The 22741-nt window shown below is 33.2% G+C and overlaps 1 protein-coding gene across 1 annotated transcript in view; it reads right to left on the reverse strand.

Annotated features, from left to right (window-relative positions):
* Window positions 1-3508: 3508 nt before the first annotated feature.
* Window positions 3509-22741, reverse strand: part of Neto (Neuropilin and tolloid-like) — a 99249-nt gene continuing 80016 nt past the window's right edge. The window contains exons 3-14 of the mRNA XM_068769072.1: window positions 20671-21201; window positions 19139-19224; window positions 17680-17857; window positions 16280-16425; window positions 14947-15044; window positions 13742-13911; window positions 11793-11905; window positions 8959-9096; window positions 8146-8313; window positions 7462-7756; window positions 5976-6128; window positions 3509-4167 (exon numbers count right to left, since the gene is read on the reverse strand). Coding sequence (XP_068625173.1) covers window positions 4079-4167; window positions 5976-6128; window positions 7462-7756; window positions 8146-8313; window positions 8959-9096; window positions 11793-11905; window positions 13742-13911; window positions 14947-15044; window positions 16280-16425; window positions 17680-17857; window positions 19139-19224; window positions 20671-21201 — 2165 coding nt within the window. The 3' untranslated portion in view covers window positions 3509-4078. The remainder of the gene's footprint in view (window positions 4168-5975; window positions 6129-7461; window positions 7757-8145; window positions 8314-8958; window positions 9097-11792; window positions 11906-13741; window positions 13912-14946; window positions 15045-16279; window positions 16426-17679; window positions 17858-19138; window positions 19225-20670; window positions 21202-22741) is intronic.

Genomic DNA, 22741 nt, shown 5'->3' on the forward strand with positions numbered 1-22741 from the left:
TCACCACTTTTGCAAAAATATGTGATATTTTTATATTATATTAGTAATTATTTAATAATTTTCTGTTATTAGATAGTTCACCGGTGGAAATCAGATATAAATTAAGACATACAATGTTATATTTTCTTTTATTTGTTCCTTAAAATACATTTTACGACTCGAAATGTATGTATGTATTACTTTGTGTAAATAATATTAAAATGTATTTATTTAAGTGGGATCAAAGGTCTTGTGTGTAGCTGGTGATGACATATGGATCTGAGATGTGATGACTTATGACAGGCTTTAAAAGAAGGCTCAAGATCAGTCAGAGAGTAATGGAGAGGATTTTGGCCGGAATTTCGCTGCGAGATCATATCAGAAATGAGAGGATGTAAAAAAAATGAAGATCATCGATGTACCTCGAAGAGTTGGTCGTCTGAAATGGTAACGAACATGGCACGTGTAACCAACGAGCGTTTGGTTCGAAAGATTTTGGAGTGATGACCCGTCAATGCGACATAGGTAGTTTATTAATATGACTGTCAACATAGACATAGTGCCAGCACCAAGATCGGCCTTCGTGGTGATCATTGGATTAGGCCCATCTCATAATGGGCGTCTTCCAAAACATGTCTTGTCACCCGATTTCGGCTTATATATATTACGATATATATATAATAGTATAAATTAAAATTATCTAAATTATATCTATGGTATCGTAATTGATAAACAACATAATTATTTCTAAAATTTCAAACGATTTATAAATTTGGTACGTTAATATTTCTTTCATGTACAAAAACACACGCATTATTTTAGATAAACATGTTACATAATTATATTTACTGCAGAATATTCTTTTATGTTATCTTCTCAGCATAAAAAAGTAAATAGGTAAAACTTGTTTTGTTGAACGTAATATAAATAAATGTTGTGAACATCTTTCATTAATGTACGCACTAGATTTTGTAGATTTATATTTTTCGTATATGTTTGTGTTAAATTTAACATACGCTAGTTGTGAAAAGAAATAAGAAACATTTTTGAATATTTTCATAAACGAAAAAATATTATTTATTTCGCAAACTATTGCGCTCTTAGCTGCCATGAATGTTTGTAAAGATCATATCAATACGTATATATAAAAATGTATTTTATATTCATAAATAAACAAAAAAACAAACTATACATACCAGAAGTAAAAATGAATTTTGTATTTTTAGGACTCGACTTCATTTATACACAATTTGTTTCGTAAGATTTCTACACTAAAATAGAATAATATGTTTGCTTCCAATGGATAAAAAATAAAAACAATTTTATATTATTTAAAATTAAGTAAAATAATAATAAAATATTTTTAATCTGTTCTTCCCAGATGGGAAGTTCAGTCTATCTGATCGGATGATCACATAGATATGTGGCATTTAACATCCGATCAGATAGACTGAATTTGACGTCAATAAGAGATATACATCGTATTTTGAATAAAGAATTTAGGGATTTAAATTTGAAAAATGAATTTTAGTTGTAAGTAAAATATTTCAATAAAATTTTTAACCATAAATATATTTCTAATGGTATTTCGAAGAGAAATTTATTTGGCATAGCCAAAATGCATTATTATTATCAAGAATGTGAAGTATGTTAGTAAAATTTGAAGTACCAATTATAAAAATGTAGCTCTGTGAAAGCTGTAATATTTTTTTAAAAAAAAACGTAAAATTTCATTCGTTTCAATACAAATCATAAACTAAAATATTTTTTAATTGTAAATAATTTAAAATTTTATACAAGTTTTTTATTGATATATTTATTATTTGTTACAGCTTTAAAATTTCAATCAGATTCTCGTAATAATTAGTTAAACAAAAATTAAGAATCATACAACACAAGAATTTATTATTAGAATCATATTTTTAGCCTAATATAATAATTGTTTCTGTAAAATTATTTATCTTTGAATGTTAATCAAATTCAACTTAATCGTAACTTAAATCTACATCGGCTTACTTTAAAAAGCCTCATCAGTATCATTTCAGCTCTACGACATCCCCAGATATAGGCCTGCCACAAAGATAGGAGAGGCACGAAGCAGGCATCAGGTTTTTTCCGACTATTTTAAAATCATTTGTCCATCACAAAAATATCTATTATTAACAAAATCCGAGTAACAATAAAGATTATCACGTATGAAATTATTCGATTTTAATATTTATTTAAAATAAAAATTAATACATTTAAAAAACTTTTAAGTTAAACGATATCCTGATATCCATATTGTGGTGGTTGTGGAAAAATATGTACCTAGTCCGCCATATTGGAACGGCGTCCATCTTGAATTTTAAATTTTGACATAAACATCGTGTCGAGTCGAACTAAATAAAACCGATCAAAAAAAAACAATTTCATTAGTGTTTATTAGTCACTTATATATCAACGTACCGTAACGTACTGTGATCAAAAAGTAAGGTGAATTTGTTAATAAAATTTAAATTCTTTATTTATTATTCCAAATCCATTACATTCACTTTAAAGTTATTCCCGTTCGTAAAACGCACTTTGACCAACGCTTTTTTCAGTTGTCGAAACAGTAGGAATAGGCTTTTTCCGGTAAAGCCTTCAAGGCCTTTGATTTTGTTTTTATCTTGATCGTGTCAAAATGGCATACCTGCATTGACCTTTTCAGTTTGCTGAATAGTCAGAAGTTGCACGGAGCCAGATTAGGTGAATACATTGGTTACAGATTGACATGAGTCGAGTTATTAGCAAAAGAAGTCGCGATGAACCAATGCAGTACGACATGAACTAAAGACTTGTCGCATTTGAGATACAAAACATCCTTCAAAATAGTTTGGGTTGAGACAAATGAAAATCAAACACGTGGCAAATGTTATAGACAGTTCTACCTAGGAAACAAAATACCTGCCTTCCCAATGCCCGGGAGTTTTAAATAACAATATCACTTTACTTCTTGATCTCAGTAATATATATATATATATATATATATATATGTGTGTGTGTATGTGTTTGTGTGTATATATGTGTGTGTGTATTCAGAGAGAGGTTACCCAGAGAGCAATGGAAGAAGCTGTATTCGGAGCTTTCTTGTGAAGAGATCCGCATAAAAATCAAGTTCACAGACGTAAAAACCTTTTACAAGGTAGAGTAAGGAAGAGAAGTGAGTCAAATTACACGTACAGATAAATTAAACGTTGAATACATAATTAAATTACTTTTAACTTAATGACTTCTTTAGTGGTAATCGTATAGATACCTTACTATGTCTTATTTAAAGAAACGTTTTTTGAATAAAACTAAGACGCGTTAACAAGAAAAACATTAAAAGATATAGTTACTTAGAAATAAAACATACAAATAACAAATATAAATTATTACATCTTATTCATATATATGTTTTGGTATTTAAAAGAAAAGCTTGAATATACGCAGTTATAGTAAAAAATGTATTCTAAAATGTTATCAAAATTCTCTTATATTTAGTGAAAAAATCTCAGTATTTATTTTATATAAATCAACTATGTAGTATAAATTTCATTTTTACAATCGTAAAAAATGAAATAAAACGCATTACACGACTGATAAAATATAATGGTGAAAACCTTTCTACTTTCAGTATTGAAAAACAGTTTTATTATCTACCTTATCACATGTCTAGTTAATATTTGGTTAGTTTTATTCGTTATCTTGGTGTTTCGACGTCTGCCTTCACCAAAAACGTCTTCGCCGGTTTCGAATAGGTTTCCTCCTGGATTCCATAGAAATAAACACTTCTATGAGGATACACTTTAGTCTTGCACTCAACAGACGAACCCAGATTTCTAGGCAACGTTTTAGATTTACTACTTTTAAATTCACTTTTAAGATAATAATCATATATTAGTTTTGGTCCTTCGTCGAAATGTTTACTATAATAGCCGTCGTAATCTTCAAAAGACACGCTTTTAGAAAAATCCCACTCGCACCTATGAGGATGGTGAGTGCCTTCGGGGCAGATCCTCGGCTCCTTAGGGACGTCATAGGTCCAGGAGTCGGGGGGAGTTGGGGCCCACGGAGCGGGCCCCAAATGTCATCCTCAGCGAATCGGCTTCGATACTATTATTACATCCGGAGCTGATCGTGTAGTCTCGGCACTAATAGGTCTTCGATCCGATATTTTCTTTACTGTAAGAGAAAATGAAGTTATAATTTCCAAATTCAGAGAGAAAGCAAGAAAGGAAAACTAATCTCAGTTTGTAGTGAGGTCTTTTTAACCAAGAGCTTGGATCTATTTAACTTTAAAGTTTAAGGAAGCTATCGTAGGGGAGTATAGTTTAATTCTTATCATCATTATCATATCAGCCCATAAAGGTCCATTGCAAAGTATTGACCTCCCAAAGGTAACCGTCTTGTACTGACCGCTTTCATCGTTGGTAGATGCTCTGGTAGCCCCCACTAGGTAGACCGATGATCGTAGTGATCCTTAGGTGATGATTTAATCTATACGATTATAATACTGTCTATTTTATTTAATGGAATCAGGCGTTACCTTGCGAAAATCCATCCTAAGTAAGAAAAGGAACCAATACTAATAAGTTGCACGACTACCACTGCATGTGCGGAAGTGGCTATATATTGGTCCTTTTCTTACTTATTATACTGTCATCATATCTCGTCATGTTGTCATCATCATTTCAACGTCGTATAAGGTCCAATAATAGACATAGACCGTCCTTTTAGATATGACTGGTTGAAAGCAGCCTTCGTCTAGCGTCGATAAACTTGACGAAGATGTCCCTTCAACTTGCAGAGGACACTCTATGGTACGCTTACCGTTTACTTACTTAACTTAATATTCTTTATTGTACACGTTAAGATACGTTTAATAAGTTTTACAATAACAAACAAAAAAGTACAATGGGCGGTCTTATCACACAAGGCAATCTCTTAAAGACAACCATAGTATGGAAAAGGTAAAAGTACTAACATTTAATTTTCCCATTGGTGGATTACTAGCTTTATCCAAGACTTATTAAGGGTATGTAGATGTTGTTATAGCAGAAGTTATCTATATTGCTCGTTCTGATGAAATATTTATCTTTCCCGCTATCATTTATTATCTTGCAAAGTTAATTACCATTTATTTAGAAAATAGCGAAATGTAATTAATAGTAAAGAAAGGTAATTAAACGTAACAATGACGAGTATTATTTAAAGTTAAGAACAAAGAAGATTTATAACGGTAGCGAATAAATTAAATACAAATCTTCTTCATAAGTACGTCGGTCCAAAAGCGAATGTCGCTGTAAAATCGATTTTTAGGATCTGGTCCAACTTGTTAAGCGACAGCGATTTCAATTAAATATCAAAAGTGTCGGTACAAGATATTTTAACAGCGATTTAAGTTGCTATTTTATTATGTGTGTAGTAAATTTGCCACACTACAATATTTATATGATTAATTTTCTTGTTTATACGCGAATATGTTATTATAATTAAAAGAGTGTGCTTGCATCAGCGATCTAATCTGTAACTTACTATTTTGAACTTTATATTATCTGTGGTAGGTATGTAAGAAAAGAACAATATTTAGCCACTTCCGCACATGCAGTGGTAGTCGTGCAACGTGCGCTCTGTGTTTGGCACTAATCGGTGTAACATGACTCATGAAGATACCCCATAAAGGGGTGAAAGACGTGTTGAGTGATTTGACGGTGGCAGTTGTGTAATTCGCATTATTTGCCGCATACGCATTTATTAGCGAGCGGTGCACTTTGTTGCACGACTACCACTGCATGTGCGGAAGTGGCTAAATATTAGTCCTTTTCTTACTTAGGATGGACTTCCGCAAGGTAACGCCTGATTCCATTAATTATGTGGTAGGTATATCTTTAAATGAGGTCGATGCTGAGCTGTGGAAGTCTATTGACTCACATGATACCATCTTATGTACCTAATTACGAATAGAAGAATTTGTTTAGTAAGCAACTCACATGTCTTAGAGTCCTGTTTCGGCGGCATCTGTCTCAAAAGCTCTATAGTTATTTGAGAAGTGTTCGTCTGTGTGGGAGGTGAAGACGGTCTGATGATTGTCGCTCCAGAGTATCCAAAAGTGGAGAACCCTCTGCTGTTAGTTGTACCCGAACCTATAAATCACAAACACTGAATAATGACATTTGTACTTTAGGAAAAAAATTTATTTCTTCAAAGAGGATTTAGTCAAATTTTGAAAAGAGAATAGACAATTAAAGATGTTAAGAGAAAAGGTATGTAATTTAAAGTTAACCAAATTACCCTTAATAAATTATACAGGGTGTTTGGTTATAGATATAAAAGGTTTAAAAGGTTTAACGTATGGTATATATATATCCAAAAATTTACGTTTTAAAGATAATAAATAAATTTATGATAATATACCAAGTAATAGCGTTTTAAAAATCAGTAAATCGATACATATTAAAATAATTTATTATTATTATCTGTCCTTGTAGACTTTTTAATGCTAGAAGTTTTTGAAATGTCTTATTGCAAAAGAAAAAAATAAATCACTATATAAGTTAATAGAAAATTAAATAAAATAATTGAAATGTGTTATACATTCGAAGGATTAAAGATTTTACTTTTCTAATTAATCATCCTGTACATCTTCATTGATAGACAGAATTGTGACTGGATTACCTAAGAAATAACTTTTACTTATTAAATTTTAAATGTCTTAAAATTTAGCCATTATCACGTGAATTCCCAGTATGTACAGATTAATTTCTTTAAGGTCAGACAATATAGAATTGGGACTAAAATAACTTCTGTTGTTTGTTTATGACGCAAGAAATATAAGAGTTAATATTCCTTCTAAATTTAGACTATTTTCATAAATATTCGCAAAAACTCTAAAAATACTTTCTTTAAGGTCAAAGTATATAGCAACATTGATAGAAAGAATCAAAACTAAAATTTCTACAGTTATTTTAGTTTTAGACGCTACGGATATAAGAGAAAATGTTTTTTCTAAATTTAAATCTTTACCTATATTCGTACAATCTTCTAGAGTACTTTCTTTAAGCTAAAACTATATAGCAACCTTGATAGATAAAATCAGAACTAAAATAGCTTCTGTTGTATTAGTTTTAGACGCTAGAGATATTAGATAAAATAATTGTTCTAAATTTAAATCTTTGCCGTAGATATTCGCACAATCTTTAGAATGCTTTCTTTAAGCTAAAAGTATATAGCAACCTTGATAAATAAAATCAGGACTAAAATAGCTTCTGTTGTATTAGTTTTAGAAGCTAGAGATATAAGAGAAAATAATTGTTCTAAATCTTTGCCGTAGATATTTGTAAAATCTCTTAAAATACTTTCTGTGAGGACAAAGTATGTAGCATCATCGGAAAATAGAAATATAACTTATCCTGTTTCTTTTTTAAGTATTATAGATATAGAAGGTATTAATTTTACTATTTTTGACTTTATACTAACCATCTGAACTTGGTGGGGGCTCTTGAAACAAACTCTCTCTTGTCTGACAACCAGACTCTTTCGTGTCAGGCGCCCCAACCGAAACATCTCTGATCTCCTTTCGCTCCTCGCTCTCTTTTGTCTTGCTTCTTATTGACTCTTCCTTTCTACTCAAATCACTTCTTCTTGTTCTTCCGTTCCGTTCTATATGTATGTCTTCGGTTTGAACTGGTACGCTGTCCACATCTTTCCTCCAAGGTTCCTCATCTAAGTCTAAATGTGTTTCTTGCAAGAAGTCAGAATCAATGCTGCTTTGCTAGAGAAATAACGATTACTACAGGTTAGTATCCTAATGTTCCTGAGACTGTTTTATTTGATACGATTATGGGAAAAAAATGCGTCTATCCACTGTTATTGACGTCTGACCATTTATTACTTCTTCATTTCAGCTGATGGGCGTTCACTGCAAAGTCTCCCCAAAGATCGACAAGATGTCTAGTCTTGTGCTGCCCACATCGGTTCACCAAGGGGTCAACACTCGAGAAATTTTTGGACTATTTATTTTGCATAAGAGAAATATTTCTAAAATATTCCACTTAAAATCAAACAATCAAAAATGCAGCAACTGATGGAAGATCTTGAAAAAGAATATGATCTTCGGTTTAGATCACCAGAATTAGTAAAAAATAAAACACACATCCTTACCTTGCGTTGAGAGTACTTGCGTTGTTTTTTGTACATTTCATTTGTGTGGTTCTCCCTCTCGAGGCTGGCACGAGGTTCGCTATCTCTCTGCAAGCGTTTGGCGTCCAGTGTCAGACGACTGCTGACCAAGCTATCGAGGCGATCCTCACATGACTGTCTGATATGTTCCTAAAAGAAACGACGTTTATATTAACCCATCGCAACTGAGTTCTATCAGTTACATCGAAATTTCTGGACTCACTTGCCCAGTCTACTTCATGGTATGAACTCTTAAAGTGTTTTGGAGATTGGTGGCTTTTCCTTGAGAAATAATCGCAATCATCATATCAGCTAATAGCAACCCACTGCAAGGCATGTCACCCCAAAAAATCAGTCTCTTAAAGTTACAATATTGTATTGCAAATAATCGATCAACCAGTAATTTCAACTCTAACCTACTAGTTTTTAATGATCATTTTTCACATTTATGCTGTCTTTTTCTTGAATTCTTTCTTAAATTTTCTTCTACTTATGTTCATCATTTAGTTTATCATGAGCATATCAGCCGATAGATGCTCATTGCAACTCTAAAGCTTCCAACAAACTTGACAACAATATCCGGAGTTGCGCTGCCCGTGTTCAGCGACTTGTGTGGAGGGAGAGTCCTTCTAGAGGAAGATATACCTACGCCGCGTCTGCCAGTTCCTGATCGTCCCCATATCCTTTCTTAGTCATAGCCCCAATCTACCACTTCAGATGAGCAATTCTTCGAGATACATCGGAGTATTAATCAAATAGTCAATTGCCTAGTTATCGCATTAAAAAAATAATTACCTTTATTATCTTGTGATCCTGATATAACTTTCTGATGCATTTGAAAATAAATACGAAACTCATTCCGGAGAGTATCAGTGAAAATATGACGAGGATTACAATTATGTGAAGTTTGCTGATCATCGACTCGGTCGTGTCCTGGATGAAGAAATAAACATATTATGTAACATAGGTTTCATCATCTCTAACATAATGTGTGATTTTTAAATTTATATTGCTTTAGAACTAATCCTAGGCATTTCAGAATCACTAAACCGTTATATTTAAAAAAAGAAGGTTCGAGACTTTTTTGGCAGTATGAATTGTACACATAGTTGTGTTATTCATATCAGAACATTCCGTATTACTGGTTAATAAAGCCATTAATAGTTTTTACATTTAAAACGGTATTTCGGTATGTCGGTAACATCGATTTAAATTATGACTCTAGTGGTTAAATAATTGGTACCATTGTGTTTGGGTTATAGTTGCATCTTTGTCTGAATTTGGTTACTTCTGTGCGCGCCGACAGATGGCGTTAGTTGTCGATTGCCTTGCGCTATGGTTCGTCAATAAGCATTATCGATGACGCAGTGTATATAAACTACTCAAAACAAAATAGGGCCCACCGCAACTTTGTCTCTAATCGTGTTTATAAATAACTCATATACTAATTATTGACAAAATGAAGTCTGTGAATGAAAAGACAGTCTACTTAGTGCTCATTTTCTCTAAAAATGTGTATTTGAGTGTATTGCGATAAAATTAAACAATTCAAACGTTATTTTGTGTTTACTTAATGTGTAAAACCCTAATTCAACATCGACTAATTGTAAAAATTTAATAATCATGTATGCACATAAATTAAGGGGCAAAATGATGGTGGGCCCTATTTTGTTTTGAGTAGTATATAAAATAAATAATATAGATCATAAGTGGATTTGATTTTCATTGCCATAGAAGAATAAATGTTTATAATATTGTGTTTTAACCCTTCTTTGCATGGTGATGGAAATTTCCATCATAACATTTAGTCAACAAAAAAAGATACTCAAAACCCTTGTAACGTAAATTTGTTGTTGCTCGCAACTTTTTAAGCGACTATTGCGTACAACAAAACGCGGTTGTCGAAAAATAGCAAAGGTCACTGTGAATTACCAGACCTAGAACTTGTTATGCTGCTGTTTGTTGAGACTGGAAAAAAGGAGCGAGATTTTAAATTGTTTTATGGAAATAAACGGAGATATAAAATATAATAAAAAATGAAAATGAGTGGAAAAAAGGTTTGTTTTCATGTTTTTGTTATTTTATGTACAATTTATATCAAAACACTATAAATGAATTTCTCAAAACGTTGTGATAGAAATTTACATCACTATGCAGTAACTTCACTTGTAATGTATGGGAAATTTTTTTTGTAAATGTTTATTTTATGTTGTTTTTGGGGAAACTTGAATGAAAGAGATATTGCAGATTATCTTTGTAAGTTATAAGGCGGTTGGCTCTCAGAAGATGGCCTTAATGACCAAGATTCCGATGATGAAAACCACGATGCTGATGAAATTATAAGTGTTGCAGGAGGAGAATGATGATGACGACGTGGATGAAACTGCTGACGTTGAACCTCCTCTTGTAAAACCAGACGATCAAGAACCCTCTCACACGTCAAATTCTTCTAATTTGCAGTCTTCATCCAGTTTTCCATTTGACAAAAGAAACTTGATTTGGAAAAAAAGGAATCTGGTGTGTGACACAGATAAAATTACTTTCTTGGGGAGTTCTGCTGCTTCAGGTGGTCTATCACACCTAGAAACTCCATATCTATGTTTTAACCATTTTATCACTGAAGATTTTATCAAAACATTACTAAAGGAGACAAATTTATATAAAAAACAGAGTAATCCCAGTTCATCTATATCATTTACAGAATATGATTTGTATAAGTTCTTTGGTATATTATTATACATGCCAGTAATCAAATTTCCTAGCACAAGATCATACTGGTATACATACTGATATTACTTGTCCGTTTATTGTCCAAGAATACTATAAACATATGGGAGGAGTAGATCTCATGGATAGCTTTTTGGGCAGAAATCATATAAAAATGGGATCTAAAAAGTGGTATTTGCGTATTTATTTCATCTATTTGATCTTGCTATTATAAACTCTTGGATTGTTTATAAAAAAAATGCTCAAGAAAGTGATGAACCTAAAAAGAGTCTGCTTACAATGGGCCAATTCAGAAATGAATTGTCCTTTGTGCTATGCAACAAAAGAACCACCAAAGCAGCTAAAAGAGGGCGTCCTGGTACCAGTGTACTAGAAGAAGAATTACAATCAAAAAATAAAAGGTTCTCCAGCTCCACCACCTCCAAAAGACATAAGAAAAGATGGTGCTGAACATTGACCAAAAGTAGGTGGGTCACCCCGGTGCAAATTTCCCAAATGTAAAGGCTATTCTACAATTTCGTGTAATAAATGTGGCGTCAATTGGTGCTTAAATAAAATAATTATTGTTTTTTGAATCATCACTAAAAAAAAGAAGACTAAGTAAACAACTTTTTTTATTTATTTAGTACCGGGCTAAATATGTGAAACTGCATGATGATGTAAATTTCCATCATATTGTTTTTTACATAATACATATTTTTATTCACACTAGGGTTTTTTTAAATATTTTTCCTTTAATCTAGAGCATTAATTACATCACCCTGATTTATTTTAAAAGATTAGTAAAAATCATGCAAAGAAGGGTTAATTTTAGGTTTTTGTCTTTTTAAAATCTCTGTATATGTCATTTTAGTGTGCAATAATAAATGATTAAATTTTTTTAAATATTTGTGATATTTTACCTTACAATTTTCTTCGTCCGCTTTTAATCGGCAATGCGCATAATCGTCGCAAACCAACTTTGCGTTTATACATGTGTTGTCGCCGCAATGGAATTCCGTTGCGCTACATTTCTCTAGGAGGGAAAAGGACAAACGATAAATTTAAATTTACAACTTTCAATGCATTTGCATATGAAATTTTTATCTTTACAGAATTTTATAGCTTTTATATATTTTATGCCTTTTACGAATTTTATAGCTTTTATGGCTCGCTTGCGTTTACGCTCCATATTACAGGCCACTATGACCTCCATTTTTTTGTTTTAAATCAAACATGCGTGTTCTAATTCACATTCGAACGCCGATTTAAATCAGTGATATGATAACTGCCGTTGTGTTAGATTCGTGTAGTTTTTAAATTGTAAATAGTCATTGTAAACATGTAAACATATATTGGTGATTCCAGTGTAATAACGTGTAGCGGTGAATTACCATCCAAGCACGTACCAGTTCCTTCTTCATGGTCAAGAAGGTGAAATCCAAGAGCGATATAGGAAGGTATATATTTATGTATTTACAAAGACTATTTACAATTTACACAACCTTAACATATCGATGGCGTCCGAATTCAAATCGGCATCCGAACGCAGATGAATGATTTCACGCAAAAATATTGTGCCCGTGGAGAGTAAACTCATAAGTTTCTTTTATCTCATGTCTTGTCATTTTTGAATGTGCTAGCTAGAAAATTCTTTATGGTGACTTTTAACTAAAAGAAACGTAATAAAATGTTGTTCACGGCTTATTTACCTTTAAGTTTCTAAATACTAATTTAAATAGTTGAAATTTGAATTGCTAGTAGAAATGCAACGGTTTTTAGCATATTGATGCAAGTTTCTTGTCTTGGGAAGCGTGGTGAGCAGTGATCATAAATTGAGAGCATTATTATTGAAACCCGTTAATTATTTCGGATGAGAACTAAATCTATTCATAATATAAGTCTAATGAATATAATATCATAACAGAGTATACTAAAAATAAATTAGACAAAAAAATTAAGTGAGATATAAAGTTAACCAAATAAATTTAAATATAGAATAATTTTAACTGTGATACTTTGGAAATTATGAACGAGAGTGAGAAGTATGGATGGAGGAAAATAATGAAAAAATTATGAAAGAAATTGTGATGAAAGACAGACGAAAGGTGCGAAAGATAATGTGATTCGTGGAAATGGAGAATTAAACAGAAGAAGTAACTAAAAAAATATAAAATTGAAAAATAAAGTCACTCCTCTGTCCCTCCCAAGATGGAGAGTGAATGTAATGTCTCCAAAAACAGGAGTCATTAAAAACATACCATAATATAATATCACACAGCAAAGACATAAGTTTTAAAATGAAAATATAATTAAAAAAAATACGAAAGTATATATATTGAGTTGGTGGTGTGACTACACTGAACTTTTTATCTGGTTCAAATAATTGAATAGAATCAAAAAATAATTATTTAAGGAAGAATTAAATAAAAAAAATATTGATAAAAATTTTATATTCAAAAATAAAGTTCCTGTACCTAGGGTAAACGGTAAAAAGTATTCGTTTTATTACTAATAGAAATTGCTATGATATATATTTTCATATTTAAAGCCCTAGCTTGTACAGTTAAAGAGAAATTTCCATTATTGTCATTTCAGCTTTAAGACATTCATTGGATATATGTTTTCAAATACTTCCAAAAGCAATAGTTAAAGGCCTGCATTGGAAGACACTTGACGCTGGTCATCCTAGTGGAAGTTCCACGCTGTGCTTGCCTTGACATAAATCCTCATCAGCCATCAGCTGACAAAAGTCTTGGAAGCCAATTCATATCAAGTGTTACTTTTACCTTTTCTCTTTTTAATTAAATACCTGATCTCGTTATATAGACTTATCAAAACATTGTATATTCTACAGTAAAAAAAAACTCACCATCTCTATTAGGATCCAAACTCCTGAATGCAGTATACCGAGCACTGAACTGTGATTCCTTTCCCGAACTTGTCGCGTATAGACGCACATGCATTATGTTTCCCTGGTCATTACCATCTGAGTCTTTCGTCGTTACAGGATTAGCTATCGATCCGCAGTAATATGCCAATCTATAAACAGGTACATTTACACAAAGGTTTCCGCCACAAAATAATACAATATCAAGGTAGAGGTCCGATCAAAATGTAAATTGACCTTTGGGTCTATCGAGTTTTATGTGAAAATTTTATAGCACTTTGGAAATAATTTGGAACAACCCTTTTCTCTATTTTAAGCATAGTTTTACTACTGCTAAGATAAGTGGGAAATTCATTACTATTCGTTGAAAAAAGTGAAAACTTTGAAAATATCATCATATCTTCTGATATGTGCCCACTGGAAGGCATAATTCTCCCCCAAAGGTCGATTCAATGACCGATCTTGCACTATCCAGTACTAGGGAAGGTTCTACCCATGTGGTCGCTACAAGAACCTTTTGGCTTCAACGTCGAGATACGTCTGCGACCTTAGCTCTTCTGCGGAAGTCCTAATTTCTTCAGAGAAGCTACGAACATATCCCTGCCTTTCTATCTTTAACTTCATTGCTCTTTGGGTGACCTCGAACGTTCTTACATGGCACACTGTAAGTGACCATTTCTTGGATTCGTAGGTCAACACCGGCAAAACAAGTCTAAGACCTTCGTCTTTAGACATTGCGGTATTTTTGACGAGGTATTTCAGAAAATATAAGAAAAGGACCAATATTTAGCCACTTCCGCACATGGCATTAATCGGTGTAACATAACTCCTAAAGATGCCCCGTGGAGGGGTGAAACACGTGTCGAGTGGTTTAACGGTGGCAGTTGTGTGACATGCATTGTTTGCCGCAAACGCATTTATCAGCGGGCTGGCGGATGGTGCACTTTGTTGCATGACTACCACTGCATGTGCTGAAGTAGCTAAATATTGGTCCTTTTCTTACTTAGGATGGACTTCCATTAAATATATAATAATTCAATAGTTCTTAAGATTTCACAAATTATTCTTCGGAAACTTCGCCAAAAGTTTCATTATTCGAAAATAAAATTTAAATTGCCAAGTAAGTATGATTAATGCACTAAAACTTTCGCTCATTAATTCAAACAATTTTTAAAAAAATATCTTACCTATATTTCTCTTCAGTTTTATGTCCAAAAACTTGTACTGCATTATTTTCGCATTCATTTGGTTTTTGTAGACTGTAATAAGTAAAGTTGAGATATATCTAAAAAAGAAAGAATTCATTAAATTATGTAAAGATATACGGTGTGAGGTGATAGGAAATTACCGGTAAAAGATAATAGGATAGTGAACATAGGTACTGAAGGTATGTACAGACAATTAAGAGATTTCGCATTCGCATGACCTTTTGAAATAAACCAATATCGAAGAGTGTGATGATTATGACAGATTCCGAAAGCGAAGACAGAATATACAGTGAAGACTAACCCCTAATTCAGGCGTCCCTATGAGTGGAATACGGAATAAAAATCAATATTTGTCTAAATTCCTTATATAACAGGCGACGCGATGTAAAATGCAACTAGCGACATCTAGTTTAAAATAAAGAAACATCAAATGTCTTGCGTTGACGTTCTATTTTAAAAAAATTCTTTAAGTTTTAATTCGAAATTTTGTAAATTGACTTTCTGCCCTGTCATTAGCACAACATTACTTTTCTTCTGAAGAAGGTAAGCTAGGCTAGCTTACTTCTTCTTACTTTCAGCCGATGGACGCCCAGGTTTAGGTCTCCCACAAAAATTGCTATGGTAACCGTTCTTGCGCTGCCGCATCCAGCGATTTCCTACCTTCGTCTACGTTTGGTTCGTGGTCACCACTCGGCTAGTTTACTATTTACTTAAAACTGGACAATTAAAATATAAACGTCGTTTATTATTTTCCATAATTACTAGTTTCACAGTCTTGCTTATGTAGTGTAAGAGGAAACAAAAATTTTAATCGTATTCATCATTTTAGCTGTTGGTCGTCCTTTGCCTTTCTGATAGATATCCAATAAGCCTGGTACGGAGTGGCCTATATTTAGCTACTAACGTCGCCTGTCTACCTTGTGGGTCTATCCTATGTTGGATTGTCGATTTGTGGTCTACGCTCCAGAAACTTGACCTACCATAAGGAAACGTGCCAATCCATAAGGCTATGTTAGATATATAGCCATTTTGATTTATTTATTTTGACCATCAAGTTATTTTATATAATGTTAATATATTTCAAGACAGACAAGCAAACTAATGTAGCAACTTATGGAAGGAAGATCTTGAAAGAGAAGGTAGTTTACAATATATATAACTGGATATCTAGATTCAGACCTATGTTATATAAATCTTATTTTCAATAACAACGAACGGAACCTTGAGGGTGGATGTCATACGCTAGGCTTTCCAGCGGTAGCGTGTCGAGAATTTTAAGACCTGTTGATATAATCTAAGTGGTATTATATACCTTGGTATTTTTATCCGTTTCTATTCTCCACAGCACATCAAGAGTATGCCCCTCACTTCCTTTCTTGCAGCTGTCGTCTATTTCTTTCGAATCTATGATACCCTGCGGTCCTGATAGATTTTGGAAGCAACTGTCCGGAATTTTGTCTAAAATTAAATTAGAGTTATATCACGAAGTTTTTGGCAGTCTATGTTTGGCACTAATCGATGTAACATAACTCCTGAAGATGCCCAGTGGAGGGGTGAAACACGTGTTGAGTGATTTGACGGCGGCAGTTGTGTAATTCGCATTGTTTGCCGCATACGCATTTATCAGCAGGCTGGCGGGCGGTGCACTTTGTTGCATGACTACCACTGCATGTGCGGAAGTGGCTAAATATTGGTCTTTTTCTTAATCAGTTTATTGTCTATAAGTTCATCAGACCTTTTGACATAATTAACCGATGTAACAGGACAGTCAACTACAATAGTTTGGATAGATAGCAAGCCTTCGTTGGTACGATAAAATCGATGCTCTGACTCCTGTGACTCATCATCATTAGGTGTCCACAGCTCTTAGAGTTACGTACCAAAGGACATTACATATTCAATTACAAATAATTAAGTTCAAACGAGTAAAGTGTTCCTTCTTCTTCTTTTCAACCGAAAGACGCCCACTGCAAGACATGGGTCTCTAACATCACCATGATGACCAGTCCTGTGCTGCCCGCATCCAGCAACTTCTGCCTACCTTGGTGAACCGACAACTTAGGCCCCCACCTAGCGACGCATCTACTGGCTCGTGGTCGCCACTTGGGGGCCCATAGGTGGGCCCATAAATGGGTTCACAAGCATTTTAGATGAGCAATTCTTCAAGCTACCTTGTTGATTCTTCTGAGGAACTGCTCATTTCGGGTTCGATTTGGACTAGTGTACAATGTTTAATACAGTGTTTTTCCTATAAACATTTACACAGCTATCAATCTAGTAATTAGCCTACCCCTACTATTTCTATTTACAAGTCATAATTTTCCCACTGTTGGGATATAAGTTTATCCTACAGAAGGGATTAGATTGTAATTTTATATCAATATCATTATCATCGTAAATTGTTTACAATGATTCAAGTGCTTTTAGCATATATGGCTACTGTGTGGGAACATTTGTAAAAGTGATCACAAAAAACCTTAATTTTCTTGCAGATTCTTCTCGGATTAAGTTGCGTTTGAAGGTCCTTAACTTTAACTTCATAGAAGACAATATTAAGGAGCTACATTTTGGTTTCAATCAAATTTGAACTCTGTTTTATGTACACAAATGATCATTATAAATTATTAAAACGATAAGATTTTAATACTTAAACATACTAAATACTTTTCATGAAGTTATTTTTTTTAAATTACAAAAGTTATTAATACTCACGACTGTTACTTGGAGATTGTATGATATCGACAGTGATGTGAAATCCTTCGTATTCTATTGTCCCATCTGAATGAAACTTCAACCATGCGAATGGTCCCGTGGTGGTGATTTGCGGTGGGAAAGTCTCACCACAGAACTTCCCTAAGCTGTTAGCGTAACCTTTTTCACCGTCTCGTATCTAAAAGATATAATTTATTATTATAAATCTTTATTGTTAACTGTTTAAACTATTGTAGCAAACAGACAAATGTTTATTCTTTCGAATAGACTTTGTTACGTATTTTTGAAAAGTCAACACTGTATAGTAATAATATATGTTCTAATTAAACATCACGAGAGAAACATATATATGTTAGGAGAGAGTCCGAACAGTTGAAGCATATACCACCAGTAACATCAATGGTTAATTTCTTAAATTTAACTTATCGTCAGCTTCTCTTTGGTTGTCATAAATATCTACAGTCTTAGCCAAATATTATAAATATATTTAATTTTTAATTTAATATTGTTTATTGTACACGCTAAAAATATATATAGATAGCTTTTATAGCTTTACTGTCAGTGTCTTGAACATGGGAGTCAATCAGATGCCAACTTTTTATCGTTCATTGATTAAAAAAGGATTAAAATGTCATTAATTGAGTACCATTTGCATATATAAGGTAATTAAATTAAAAAATAAGAAATCAAAAATTACCACGCACCGGCGCGAGACCGGCACTGAGAAAGGAATTGTCTCTATCAGTACCGGATCTCACGTTTTTGGCACGTTGCAGACTCTTTCTCGTAGTCATATTGCAGACGCAATGAAAAAATTATAAAAGATAACTTAAAACCAATAATTCGCAAACGAAGTTAAAACACTCAAGCGCAGTGTAGACATTTAAGCATGTTCGCGCGATGCCGGCGCCGTATTGGCTCATGAAAGTTGGTGGGTAGGCAACCCGCGCCGGCGCGAGATCGGCTCCTCACCGTACAGCTAAGTAGCGACGGTAAGCTGTTGTAAATTATAAGTTAAGTGAAATAGGTAGGTATGATACTTATTTCAGGCATGTTTGTGTTTTACAGAACAGTTTTACAATTATATGCTTTATTGATGAACATGTGATTCCGTTTTTTTATTCATCATCGAAAGCCGATATAATGGTGATGATATGTCAGCCGTCAATCGAATGATATAATGAAAAAAGACCTTTCGATAAACATACAAAAAAAATATTTATTTATTTATTTACTTTATTAGAGATAGACAGTAACAAAAGGCAGTAAGAAAGTACAAACTTAGAAGCTTAGAAATATAAAATTAGTTACAGTTGTTACCTTATAACTATCTCACTGAGTATATATATGTTTATCGGAATTATATATCAAAAAAAAATGTCTTGAAGCATGAAATATATGAAACATGAATAATATTGTTACATAAACATAACAAGCTAGTTACCAAATATATACTCACTTCTAAAAAGTCGTAAGAACATTCAGGGTGATCTTCGATATGAAATATATCAACAAAAGTCAGTTTTATAACACTCCCTTCAGGACCTGTGAGAATAAAATCATTATATATCTGCATATGTAAGTTTATGTACAAAGTTGAATATCAACATCGTCTAAGACTAAAGATGTCCATTGTTGGACATAGGCCACTAATGTAGATTTCAAACACAACCGAAGCTGTCTGCATTCATCGTTTTCTGACGACTTCAAAATGTCCACCTTTTAAGTGGACGTTCTATGTTGCGTTTAAATTAATGTAGAATAAATACATTTAAAAAACTTTTAAGTTAAACGGTTTTTTGATACCCATATCGTGCTGGTTGAGGAAAAATATGTACCTAGTCCGCCATATTGGAACGGCGTCCATCTTGAATTTTATATTTTGACATTATCATCGTGTTTTACTAGTGTAGCCCTTTCATTTGATACCCATATTGAGGGGGTTAAGAAAAAATATGTAATCCGCCATTTTGTATCCGCGGCAATCTTAGATTTATAATGTTATTGATTTTATTATATTGTATTGTCATCTAAATTAAATGTGTGTACCAAATTTCAGATCAATCTGACAACGGGAAGGTGCTTAAATTTAATTTCTAATTTTTACCCAAATAAATAAATAAATTCCCTACGGATCGAACTAAATAAAACCGTTTAATAAAAAAGTCCAAATTTATTTATAATATTTTATGAACTGCACGACTTTATTGATGTTACTTTAGTCGTAATATTTATTTATGTTTTCATTTCTATTATATATTTTTTTTTTTTTCATTATAATGCTTTAAGATCTATGGGCATGTGTTTTAATTTACTATGTAAAGTTTCCTTTCTTACAAATTCCTCGGAATTTGTCTTTTTTTTTCGAAATTTTTTATAATATAAGTATAAAAGTTTCTCCAGTTTTAAACGCATTAGGTAATTTGTTTTTTTTACACGTTGGAACGCTATTATTTCGGATGGCGTCGATAGATGGCGCTGGTAGGAGATTGCCTCGCGCTATGGCACAGGAGAATACGATTCGGTTGTGTCGACTTTAAATGTCTTATAAGTACCACAGGTATGTAATTGTCTATTTATACCAAAAGGGTTTTGTTGTAATAAAAGATATATTCATCCAACAAACCAAATCAAACACGTGTAGTAGTATCGTCATTAATAATTAAATAAGAGATGATATTTATTGTCTGTTATTTATATCTATTTCTATCTATATTAAAATTCTTAGTATCTATTTGTTATTTATTTCATTCATAGCATGTAACCAATACCGATTTAGGTACGAATGAGTGAAAGCTTGTTTTCAGAAAACTTATAAGCTACTTAAGAATTTAATACATTAAATATTAGCCCGCGAACATTTTGAAAATTAAAAAAAAACTTATCAAACATTTTTCAGTAAGATTCTAAATTCTATTTTTGAATTAGTTAGTAGTTCTTAATTGTCCTAAGGTGAACAAGACAGATATTAGTGACATCAAGTGTACATACCTTCGATTTTCGTAGTGCAATCTATATCGCCGTAGTAAAACTTGTTTGTATCATTTTTAGAGTAAGGATGGCTTATTATTGTCTTGCCCTTTTGATAATAAAACGTGTCGCATCTTTCTGAATCTTCTTCTCTTTTGAATCTCCTTCTCGGCCTGAGAATCTCTCTTAAAATGCTCCCACCACCACTCGAAACACTTTGAGTTTCAGCTAATATACTTCTTAAAGATTTATCTATATTTAGTTTATTTTCTAAAACATCATCATCGGCAGTGTATATATTATCATATCTATAAACGCTATCAGTTGATTTAGGTCTCAGTTCTTCAACAGTTTCGTCGTAGTGTACTTTATTTCTATTATCTATTCTATGTTTATTTATATTGGTCCATACAGATTCCATTGTTTGATTATTTAAATTTATCGCTTCGTTAATAACCGATGTATCAGTTATAACAACAAATTTACCTTGTTGTTTTGATTTGTCGTCATGACCGATCACTTTTTCCGACGCCATTCCACAGACGATGGAAACTGAAACAAATAAACTGTATCAGAAATTTTGTATATAAAGCAAAAAGCATAAAAAATAAAATATAAAGGCACATTCAACAAAAATTAACGACAAAATCTTTTAGAAATTCATTAAGATCAACAACCCCACGTAAAATACCCCTTATATTTACAGCAATCCAGAGGACTACCAGGATATTTCATAGAGTAGTTTGTGAAAGGATTGATAATATTTAAATGTCAAATGTTAATCATTGTCTAATATTAACGGTAGCGCACAATTTATGCACATGGCAGTGAACAATTTTAGCTCCTCTGTTAACCCACGCATTATTTTTGCGCCTAGCAATGGAAAATTGTTCCTCGTTCGTTAACCCACGCATTATTTCTGCGCTTGGTAATGGACATTTTTTTTCTCGTATATTAACCCACGCATTGTTTCTGTGCCTGGCAATGGACAATTGTTTCTCCTCTGTTTCCCCACGCATTATTTCTGCTCTTGGTAGTGGACACTTATTTCTCGTTCATAAACACACGCATTATTTCTGCGCCTTGCGATGGACAATTGTTCCTTGTTCATTAACCCATAAATTATTTCTGTGCTTGGCAATGGACAATTTTTTCTCGCATGTTAACCCACGCATTATTTCTATGCCTGACAATGAACAGAGCTGAGAACAGTTAATCATTTTTACATTATTTGGGAATACTTTGATAAGCTAATTATTATATTGTTAATATGGGGATAATTGAACGAAATGATGGAAGGTTTAGACCACATCCAACCGGTCCTATTGGAAATTTAATGGCAGCAATGTTCAGCACAGAACGTCGCACGGGTAAAGAGTTTTGATGACGATAAGAATAAATATACTCAGTATTTTTCAACCTTTTATGTGCCATGACCCACCTTAGATTTTCCAACGCCCCCTATGTAACATGTATTTTTTATATTAGAGCGCAAGGGTTAAACTCGTGTCGAGTCCACTTTCGAATTGTTACCCTTAATAATCAAATTTCTCCTCTCCTCCTAACTCCTGTGGGGCGTGGGACTCACTTTGAGAAACACTGCTCTAACCTATTCCTAATTTGTTGGTTTTACTATCCCAAGTTCCCAACCGTTAGGTTATACCAATGGGTAGAGAACATCCACCAGACGGCAGAGATCTATTTACAGCAGGTCTTGTCTCTACCGTCTCTGACAGAAGTACTCTTGAAGATGAGTGTTCCGTGCGTTTGGACTACCTGAATCCCCAAGCTGGTGATGGAGTCGTAAAGCTCCCTCACTTCCCGTACGTCACCAAGTAACGATTCAATCCTCGGAAAAAATAGTCCCCTATTCTTTCAAAGATAGGAAAAGTTTTACTTTACAAAGGATGGTAGAGAAATGGCGAATAGAAAGAGCTTTGTGTTTCTGGGGACTAAGAACCGGCTTGAACAGAATAGAACGCCCACTTACAAGGTGGATAAAATATGTTAATGTCCTCAGAAGACAACGGATGCAGGCTGTTTCATACCTGGAACTGTGTGGGAAGCTTATACTCAACAGTGGACGAGTTAG

Source organism: Battus philenor, unplaced genomic scaffold (genome assembly GCF_028537555.1).
Source record: "Battus philenor isolate CCGP_79_NKW_IND1 unplaced genomic scaffold, ilBatPhil1.0.hap1 SCAF_27, whole genome shotgun sequence".
In the NCBI taxonomy this organism is placed as follows: Eukaryota; Metazoa; Arthropoda; class Insecta; order Lepidoptera; family Papilionidae; genus Battus; species Battus philenor.